We start from the raw sequence: 11,175 nt of genomic DNA, 5'->3' as shown, positions 1-11,175 counted from the left end.
CCCTCTCTGCCCCTCCCACAGTGATGAAGGCTCATGGAAATGATGTCAGAAATAATAAAAACGGATTGATTTGTGTGCAGCAATAAGTTGCACAATAATGGTTAGAAACCGATTGTGTGAGGCTTATTTCATATCCTGCTCCACTAAACCCTTGTGTATTGTCTCAATTGAACCAGATTTTGTGGAAAATGACTCTCCTTGTACTACTACACGAGACAAATACAGCACTGCTGCACGCAGGGCGAGGATAAATGTCTTAGCATCATTTTGTATTCCCATGATGGGATATTTGACATTGTTCCTGTGCCCTCTCCGGCGCACAACGGGGTACGCCTCCCCAGGGACCGAGGCTCCACGTCACCCTGTGGAAGACACAGGGAAGGCTAACCTTGCATAATTAATGATGTAAAACGGAGGAGCATCTGAAAAAAAAATCCTGTTTTAATTGCTCTTATCTTGTTGGGTGTTTTATTTTGTCCCTGAAGGGATTAATTAAGCAGCAGAAGAATCATACTTGGTGCTAAATGCGATCCCTTAGTAAAACACACACTGCAATTTAAGGTGGATGGTGTTCTACTTGGCACGGTGTCCACGCTATCGCACTTAATTTACTGTTGCTCTCGACTGTAGCGCCGAGGTAATGAGTTGTCCCTCAGCATCTATAGTTAAATATACCTGTACCACCTCCTATCATGTAGCATTCTATACTGAAGTGATTGTAATGATATAGTGGAGGCATGTTGAGATATAGAAACACTTGTTTCATTAGGGGACACTTGAGATGATTCCTCACGACCACCACTTCAGACACACCTTCATACTGTATATGAATGAATGAAGGATGCACAAGTAGTAACCCTGCAGCGGTAACATACACCGACTAGAACACAAGAGAAACACATTAAACTTGAAATTCATAGGAGGAGGATCCCACTTTAGAATAAAAGAAGCTATATGTGCCACTGATTATACAAACTAAAAACTTCAAAAACAAGGACCTTGAATTAGTGATGCAATCACAGTGACAAAGGTGTCTAATATTATGTTGAATGTCAAGTAGCGGTGTCTGGAAATCCCCTGCATGATGTACACTGTATATCTGTCACATTTATGTTTTTCACTGTGGTTTCAACTGCCGATGTTTTTGTTTTTGTCCTTTTGGCATTATGATGTATTTTTGTCTGAACACTAGTATTAAGATACAGCATGTACGTTGAAGTACGGGGATCATTTTTCTGCATTGAGTTCTTTTATTTCTAATGCTTAAATCACATTCTGCCGATTACACTTACATACTTTCACTGTAAAAGTATGTAATGATATAGTGTAATGACTTGAACTGTAACAATTTCAAGGCAGATGTTTTACTTGTAACAGAGTATTTTTAGTATCTGGTTTTATTGAATACGTCCTCCACCACTGGTAACCTCTCTTCCTGTGGATAGGCCTACTGGTTATTAAGCAATCCAATTTTAGCACGACTCCAAATTAGGTCAATACATTACAAGAAAAATGCATTTCAATGTTCAGCTGAAGCAAAAGATTAAAAAAGATACAGGCACAGTACTGTCTCCCTCCCGGTACTTCTTGTATTCTACATGGACATGACAACGATTTAACCACAATCGATCCACGGTACATAAACTCAATTGCCAGTTTATCAAATCAGAGACACACACACAGAGGGCAGGACATTAGCTGACCGTCTGACACCTCAGACTTTGCGGTGAAGGTGTGTTGACCTCAGACCAGCACTTCAAGAAGCTTCATTACCCCAAATTACAGATACATCCACTGAGGAACTCGGGACATATTTCAATATCCCACATTGATTCCAGACAGGATGCATTAAAAACGACTGTGCCCCCCCGGGTCCACTTAGCACTAAGTCCAGTAACAGTTAGACAGATTCTCGGCTAATGGAGAGGCTTATCAATGTGCTTGTCTGTTACATTCTGTCTGTGAATGTCAGCTCTTTTTTCTTTTACAACGGCTCTCCACGCTACCTCATTCTTCAGATGTTTTGCTTTACCCGCAAATTAACTATCAGCGATGGTCACAATATGGCAGACATGAGATTAATTTACTCCCCGCAGTACACAGAGTGATGTTATTACAGGAAAATCAATGTCCCTCTTGTTGTTCTCTGGGGCCGGACAGCGTGTACGCACATCTGTTCTCATAATACAAACGCTGACCTTGCTGTCAAAGAGTGAGCCAGAGAGAGGCTGCGGCGAAACGGCCGACGGTGTTGTTTATCAGAGCTTTATCAAGCTTCTCTGCTCCCACGGACGTGTGACATCACACTGTGGGTCAGTCAGCCAGGCAGCTGAAAGAAACCCGGTTTATGTAGACAGAGTATGATAACCTGTAAAGATTAAGATTCCAGCCACCAACTGGAGTTGTATATGAAAAGGGAATGCAATCTCCTTCAAAAGAAAAGATTGCTATAATTCATAAAATCTAATTCCTGACATCCTCAGGCTTAGATTTCATTAACTCCCATCAGCACTAGAGGCACAATAGACTGCCTGAATGACCTCTTGACCCTTTGCAGAGGATAGGTTCACAAAGAGAGTGTGGGGGAGGTGTGGGAGAAGAAGAAACCCTTTCGCCCAGTGAGTTTGTCCTCTCTCTCATTTTCACTAACTTGATGGAAAGCCAACGAGAGAGATAAAGCTTTCTGTCATGTCGGTTGATGCAAAGGCCATGTCAATAAAACGGACCTACAACATAATTCAAACCAAAGGAACATAAAGAATGAATTTTGCAGGAGATATAACCTCAAAATACAACATATACTGTATATTGTGGGGGAAATCACGCTGAAAATAAATCATTTTTGTAATTTTTTAATCGAATTTTGTCCTTGATATAACATTTATTTTTGACTGAAATAAAAACAAACGTACAGTAAAGAACTACTATAGTGAGGACCCAATTCTGGACTCCTTTAAGAACCTTTAAAAGGCCCCGGACTACCAGATTTGGCATCCGCTGACTGCCTGCTGTTGACGTCTATCGCCACCTCTCTCTCTCGCTCTCTCCTCCTGCTGGAGGAAACAAAACTCCCAGGCTGCGCGAGACAAACAGACAGACAGGCAGACAGACAGACAGACAGACGAGAGACACCCCCGCATAGTTTCCGTCAGCCGGGTGACGTCTCCGCCTCTCAGTCCGTGTGCAGTGTGACGTTGCGCGGCTGTAGTGGAGCCTCTCGCGCTGCAGCTTGTTGACGGTCCGCGAGGCTTTTCCCATTACTGAGAAGGACCCCGCACGAGCGAGGACGACCGACACGCGCAGCTCTTTTCAGGCAAGTGTTTAGCTACTAAGAAAAAAAAAAAGATGAAGGTTTTTAAATGGACGTTTTTTTTAAAAACAGCGTGTATTAGTTGATAGCGGATCGCAGTTCGTGACGACTAAGTTAATGGTTAAGTTTGAATTCCTGTGTTCAACCGACGGAGCTTGGTGGTCGACGCTAACCTAGTTTAACGTTAGTTAGCCTGCTGTATCGCTCTATATCTGGGGTTAGCCTGCTGTAATGTTATCCTGCTTTATCGCTCAACTAGCCTGGGTTAGTATTATCGTTGGTTATCCTTATCTGCTGTGTATCACTCTCTGTGTGCCGGGTGAGCATTCTGTTTTATTATCGCTCTCATTGTGGAGGTGAACCGGGTTAAAGTTAGCCTGTTAGTCTGTGCTCTTCAGAGCCGTGTTAGCCTGCTTAATAGCCCGCTTCATAGCCCTCTATGCGGGTCAACGTCTGGCTGCTTTAGAGCCACTGTACCAGGGTAGTAAGCTGGGGGGAGCTAAACTAAGCTAGCGAAATTAATATTAATATTGAACGTTAAAAGACAACATTTCTTTATTGAATTCAAGGCGAATGTGCGCATATTTTAACGGATATGCGTTTGTTAAGACGGGTTTATTTATGACATTTTAAACTTAATGACACGCAAATGCGTATAATGTTTAATGTGTTGTTTAAAGCGAGTTGACTGTTGGGTGTAACGGCACGCTAGCGTTACCTGTGTGTTAAACAAACCCCACGGTGCCCTCACCATGTTGGTGTGTACGCGTAACGCCGGACAGACCAGACCGTAGTGCAGACAGTGAATGTCATTATCAGCGTACTGTCTGCATACCAGGGCCGTCGTGGCGAGCCAGCATAGGAGGAGGAGGAGGAGGCGAGGTATACAGTGTGCAGACGAGAGAGAGAGAGAGAGAGAGAGAGAGAGAGAATTATTTATTATACGCGGTGTCCTTGCAGCAGCAGAAAGGACACCAGAAGTGGAGGTGACATGGAGAAACATTTTCTAAATACCCTTTTTAATGCTGTGAGGTTGTTCTGAGAAATGCCACCGCGTTGTAATTCATAGCAGCAATGCGGCTGTTGTGATTTCTGACGGAAATAAACCGACCAGGTTGGAGTTTTTTTCCGCAGGAAAATGTAGACCTTCATTTATCGGTCGCTGATATGATTTTGCAGGTTTCTTTTTCCACCCTCAATTGGCCCACGGTTATATTTGCCATTAAAAACGCCCACAAACATCAACCTGCTTCGGAATCGAGCTTGAGGTTTGCACCGCTGCAGCATTTAAGTCAGTGGAGAAAAAAACAAAAACGATGGGATGCTGACATTTGCACGAGCGTGCAAATCCTTGCACCGTGGTGATTTTTATTTTTTACCGAATGTACGTTTTAGCCTCTTTTGAAAAGCCGAAATACCCATTTAGTGTAGATGAATACATAAAATGCATTTCACGACTGCGCAAATGATGCACTAAATGGTACATTTTCAAGCTGAAGTGCGTTCAATCGGCCGTCAGTCGGTGTCATATTGCTGCAGTAGCCATTATCATCTATATTGCGTTTTAAGTTGGGGGAAACCAGCTAAGAGTTGTTACCCTATTACAGTCCATTTAAGAAGTTCCGCAGTAAAGCCCGGGAGTAAAAAGGGGGAAACGAGGCTTTCCATGCTGCTGTATATCAAGCTGTGAACGGCCTGAGAAAAGGGGACGACTGCTGTTAGCGCTTTTATCAATTGTTTTTCAAAGAGCTGATGGGGTCAGCGTGGGGTAAGCAGACCAGAGGGGAAGGCACAATATGGCACTTTCATTTGCTAAGTAAAATGTTTTTCACCATTGTACCAGTTTTACATTAACAATGTAATCGAGGAAGGAGGGGCAGGGTGGTGGTGGTGGGGGGATGATTTCACTTTGGTTGTCATGTCTGGTCAACTGGTTTCGCCTGTTAAAATTCTCACTTTGTGCTGGAAAGTTTGTTTCAGAACCTTTGGTGAAACCTTAGATGAAAATTTCCACCGGGGTTCAATTACAAGGGCTGAGAAAGCCTCGTGTTAGTGTGAAGTATGGTAATGGCCATTTGGTTTAGTGGGCAGCCATTGACCTCTTTAGCCCCCATAAAACATTTGAACTCTATATGGCTATATCATGCTCCACAACAGTTATCAATGAGATTGTTTTCAGTTTGTTTATTCATCTACAGGAAGTTAATTGATTAGCTGTAGTTTAGATACTGACTATATTATTTCTCTGTTTTCTAAATCCCTGTTTTTCATATTCAGGAAGCGGATCAGAACATAGAAAACTTCCGTCATCATCATGCATGTGTCTAACTACCAGAAGATTTGTGTCATTTGAAAAGACTTGGAAGAGAAAAAAAGACTCGGAGGAGTACAAGAACTCAGTCAGCGGACAGAAACGACAATAACCCAGTGTTTAGACATGGCCAGCACCCAGACCAGTTTGAAAACCCCTTTCAAAGACTTGACCTCATTCAAGGGCAACATGAAGCGGCTGTACAGAGAGCGGCTGGAAGACGCGCCCATCAAGAAGCGAGTGATGGCGGAGATCAACCTGAAGCGTCGCAGCTTGGATTCCCTCCCCAAAACTCCAAAGGTGAAGAGGGAGCAGATCGAGGATCTGTGCCACGACCCTGACATGGATGTGGAGTGCCGGGCTGAACTGCACATGTTGGGCTCTGCTAAAGCTCTGGACCTGAGCCCCGGGCTCAAACACACGCTGGCCCAGTTCACCCTGAGCAGCCAGAGCTCACTCGGGGGCCCGGCTGCCTTTTCAGCCCGCACCGGTCACGAGCACTCCCCGGCCGGCATGCCCCCCCTGCCCTCTCCTCCTGTCCTGGGAGGGGGCCCTCTGCTGGTTCCCTGTGACAGCTCCACTGAACTCACCCACTCGCTGCTGGAGGGAGAGTCCATCTCCTGCTTCGTCGTTGGGGGAGAGAAGCGGCTTTGCCTGCCCCAGGTGCTCAACTCTGTGCTCCGCGACTTCTCGCTGCAGCAGATCAACACGGTGTGCGACGAGCTCTATGTCTACTGCTCGCGCTGCGACGCCGAGCAGCTGCATATCCTCAAGGTGCTGGGCATTCTGCCGTTCAACGCACCTTCCTGTGGCCTCATTACACTGACGGATGCACAGCGGTTGTGCAACGCTCTGCTGCGTCCAGGGGCGGCCTTGCCCGCGGACCCCAGCGGTAAGCTGCTGACCCAGGGCCTGCTGAAGGAGAGTGAAGCGAGTTTCCAGGTGGAGCACCAGTGTTTGGGGAAGTGCCAGGGTCTCTTTGTGCCCCAGTTCTACAGCCAGCCTGAGGCGCCCTGCATCCAGTGCGTCGAGTGCCAGTTGCTCTTTTCGCCACAGAAGTTTGTCATGCATTCACACAAGTCACCCGATAAGAGGACCTGCCACTGGGGCTTTGACTCAGCCAAGTGGCCCTGCTACCTGCAGCTCGCCAGGAAGTATGAAGGCATGCCCGAGGAGCCAAAGCTCAAGCAGCTCCTGGACGAGGTCAAAGAGAAGTTCCACTACCAGTTCAAGAGGTCGCAAGACAAAGTAAGTGCCCTTCTGAACGATACCTGTGTCTTTGTTTGTTTGCATGCATCAAAGTGTCATTCATCATCGTTTCTCGTAAGGAAGCCAATTAAAAAATGGTGTCCCAACATCTGACTAGAATACCTTACAGCTGCTGTTTTCTTAAACCTGTGTTGACCTAGTATGTGTTAAAGAGGCCTGGGACAGGTGGTGCCATCTGCTTGGCCAGGTCTGATCAGACGAGGTTAGGCCAGCTGGCCACAACTGAAGGGGAAGTGCATCATTTGTCCCTTCAGGTCATCCGGAGGTTACTGGGAATGTCACAGAACAAAAGGCCAATATAGGAGAACAACAAAGAGCCTCTTTAATCCCCAAACTGTATGTCGACAGTTAATAGTTGGACCTTTTTATACAACTGTAAAATTTAAAAATAACATTTACTAGTTTGCCCAAGTTAACTGAAATGTGTCCGTTAGCACGTTCCTACATGTTTTAGGAGTCTTCCAAATAATTTTGGCGGATGATTGATGATTTAGCCAATTCCTTTTATGTACATATATATCATGTCAATGCAGTATTTAAGCCACAAGGGCAGCAGGCCTATTGAAAAGTCAGCATTCAGTGGGGGGATAAGCTCCAGATTGTTTCCTTGCCATTGACTAGTTTATGTCTCGTGACCTCCCTCTGACCACAGTGGACTGCCCTTTTTCTGTTGTTTCGTGGGTTAAGGTGGGGTTGTGTTGTCTGTTTGGCATGGTTTGTTCACATCCAAATCCACCAGTTCAGATGGATTTTACTTGAAATACCGGCTTAAACCAGCAAACACATTTTGAACAGAAAGGGGCTCTACTCTACTACAACCCTTACTGGCAAGATGTATTTGTGATAGTAGTACAGAAGGCACCATATTAAGTGAGTGTGGTGTAGAGAATGTAGTGTGTATTTATAGTGTGTGTGTGTGCAGGTATACATATACACATTTCTAGAACACATGAGATAGGAATATGCTACTTTCTCTGTCTGGTTAACTTGGCGTCTGAACATGCCGGAAATACCGTCTGCGGTCTCGTCTGGCGACCTAACCGCATTCCTGTCTCGCCTCTTCCCAATTGTCGTCCTCCTCTTCCTCCACCTTGGTTTAAGGCATGCATCTGGGAAGACATAGACATTCTTTCTCAAAGGCAAGAAGTGTTTTATTACCACAGAGGAAATGCACAAACAACGATGTACACCGACCACAGACACAACACGCATGTACAAAAACAGATGCTCTAGTTGAATGATGAATACAATCCTTGGTGTGTGTTTGGTATATGTGTGAGACATTGGCAACCTCTGTGTAATCAGCTGTTAACTACTGGAGGCTAGTATGACCCATTTTTGTCTCTCGCCATCTCGCACGTTGCTCGTCTCTCAGGAGTCTCACCACAGTTTCAGGTGTTGTCTTCTCTCTCGGTTGATTTCGCAATTTTAGTTTTCTTTTCGTCGTTTCTTTTCTTTTCTTTTTCCCCTCTTACAGCTATTGATGGACTAGATTTTTATCTTCTGGTTTTTGTGAAGGTTTTGGCTCGATCAGAGTTTTGTCAAATATTAAAGCGAGACTTCAGCTACATTTGTGTGGAGAAACACAAAGTCTCAAAAGGCCAAATTCCTGGAAAGAGAGTTGCCGGTGAGTTTACATGACATTTTGGCATTAAAAGAGGATGCCACTCACCCACCGCCGCGCCTAAGCGGATGTACGGGTGTGTGAAGGGTCATTGGCCAGAGAACGAGGTGACCTGGCACTGTCCTGCTTCACTCAGTCAGGACTCTCTGTTTATATGTGTGTATTTGTGTAATGAAAGTGTGTGTTTGACTGAACAGGAAGTGAGGCAGACGGACATGTCTCTCACCCTGAACATCCTCCAGACTCTCTGTGTCCCGCCGCCTCTGCTGCTGTGGCTGCGTGACTCATACTTTCCACATCCCAATGGATGTTCGTGGAAGTCCAGCCAGGCAGCGTATAGTCACACATGCCTTTTTGGAAAGATGGCTCGCCTCCGTGTGTTGGTCTAACCCCGACTGCAGATCCTTTTCCCAATGGCCCTTATTTACACACAGTGTCTATGTTCATATTTACAAGAGGTTCTTAGTTTTACTGGAGAGCTCTGGGACCTCCTAAAAGAGAAGAGACACAAACAAGGGAGCCCTCTGGAAGTTTTCTTTTCCCCCCCTACCTTCTCCAATGGCTACTGGTCCCATATCCTGTTTGGAGTGTTTGGTTTGAGAAGGTGCAGTTAAAAAGTCTAGGACTTGCTCTCTATAAATGGCGCTTTGTGCCTCGAGGCACTGCACCATGTCTACTGATTCCTGCTGTGTAAATAGAGTTTGCTAGACAGACGCCACCAACAGACAGCAACAAGGTGAGCCTTATCTCCAGAGTTAAATTAGTATCTGACAAACAATGAGTTCATTCTGCCTTTAGGGGATGTAATAGACACGTGTACGTCCCACTGAGACAAGATCATGTGTCATCCTTTTTATTGGGTGGATTTCTTTTTTACCTCGCTCGGCGGAAAGTAACAGAAATTGTAACATCAGGCTTGACCGAAACATTGACTTCTTAACTTTGTAAAAACATTATATAACTAATAAATACATAGATATAAGTCGTGTAACGGACCACTGTTGATCGGTACGGATCCCCCCTCACGGTTTGGCAAAAAATATAACGAATAAATCCAGGGTAAATTATAACGTTATCATGATGTGTTCACATGTAATCTCCTAAAATGTAGTGTTGGTGAGAAACTTGAATAGATCCAGTTGTTTAAAGGAGATGTTTTCAATACGACATGAATATATATTAGAGAGGGAATTATGAGCTGTTAACACGACCTCTAGCAGCTTATAATAAATCATTAAAACTACTAATGACAAGATTTTTTTTAATACATACAAATTCAATCTTTTATTTCCTTATCATTTGAATTGTGTGTTTTTTATGAGGAAAAAAAACACTATAGGTGACTATCACAAAGTGAACACCTATTTATATTTCTAAAGTAGAAAGAATATGCTGTTTTGAAATGGGAACAAATATTTTAGACATTTTTCTCCCACCCGAGCGAGCATAACCCCAGAGGAACACAGTGAACATAGCTGTGTGTTGCTTGCTTGCTTCCGCCTCGTTTGTGGCGGAGTGCTGGCCCAGAGTCGAGTCAGAAGTGTCAGGAGAGAACAGCCTTCCTCCGTCTGTCTCGCTGACACGGCTGCGGCACAGACGGCAGACAGCTGCATCTTTCTGGCTTCCTCTATTTGCTATTTGGAAACCAGTGACTTCATTACCGCAGACCAGTGCAGCTGCACTCTGTGGCTGTCTCCTGGGCTGTCTGCGCCGTCTCTCTGTCTGCTTGTCACTCATTCTCCTGGGCTGTATCTAATTGGATTTTGGTGGGGCACGCCAGTCGCACACTGTGCTGCCTTTGCTATCGCGTTCTCCTTCCTCTACCTCCCCCACTACCATGATGTCAATCTGCCTTCTTCCGTCCTCACCCATCTTGACTTGTGGCCTTCAATACCCCCTGGGCCCCAATCAGCGAGCAGCAACAATATAAGCAGCCAAATTACCCGATAAGTCAATCGTTGCATAAGCAATAAGACCACTTGTGTGCGTCTGCGACGCGGATGAGAGGAAAACCAGTGGCTATTGATCAGGTCTCCGACCATGATGGATGTGGTGAGTTGTCGGGTGATTTGGACACTGAATAGAGGGGACGACGGACCAAGAGTGAGGCAAGGCGAAACGGAAGAAGAGTGAAATGAGAAGACTCGGTTACGCAGCTGGTGTTGCACAAGTTTCCTATCTGTGTTCAGACGTGTGCATCAGTTTCCCCGAGTTAACCTCACCTCTGATTCCGCCTGCCTCAATTTTTGCAACTCGGACACCCTGCCAGACAGAAGTACCATCACGTAGACACGTAAAGGGTATCTGTGGTCAGAAAACGCACCACAAGACACTTGAGCGAGTGAGGTAAGGGCGGAGAAGAGAAGTTAAGAGTACGAAATTAAAGAAGATGAGAGGGTAAGGCCGAGGAGGGGTAGGTCTAGCTGTTGTGTCGGTCACAAACTGCTCTGCACTTTGGTCGTCTTCCATGAAACAAGCTGTGTCTACAGCCATTAGGTTGTCACAGGGCGCCTCGGCCCCAGATCTTCTTTCCACAAGTTGAAAACTATACTCTCCCAGACCTGAGCTGAACCACAAATCTAGCTTGGAGCAGCCCTCTTGGTTGGCCAATGACGTGCTAGCTACCTCGCATTCCCCTCAGCTAACACTCTCCTTTGACCC

General features: G+C 45.3%; 1 protein-coding gene across 1 annotated transcript in view; it reads left to right on the top strand.

Annotated features, from left to right (window-relative positions):
- Positions 1 to 3,324: 3,324 nt before the first annotated feature.
- Positions 3,325 to 11,175, top strand: part of skila (SKI-like proto-oncogene a) — a 28,488-nt gene continuing 20,637 nt past the window's right edge. Inside the window, exon 1 of the mRNA XM_031865013.1 lies at positions 3,325 to 6,869. Coding sequence (XP_031720873.1) covers positions 5,748 to 6,869 — 1,122 coding nt within the window. The 5' untranslated portion in view covers positions 3,325 to 5,747. The remainder of the gene's footprint in view (positions 6,870 to 11,175) is intronic.

Source organism: Anarrhichthys ocellatus, unplaced genomic scaffold (assembly GCF_004355925.1).
Source record: "Anarrhichthys ocellatus isolate YVR2014 unplaced genomic scaffold, GSC_Weel_1.0 scaffold32, whole genome shotgun sequence".
Lineage (NCBI taxonomy): Eukaryota > Metazoa > Chordata > Actinopteri > Perciformes > Anarhichadidae > Anarrhichthys > Anarrhichthys ocellatus.
Note: the sequence above shows the minus strand (reverse complement) of the source record. Positions and strands in the feature narration are given on the sequence as shown.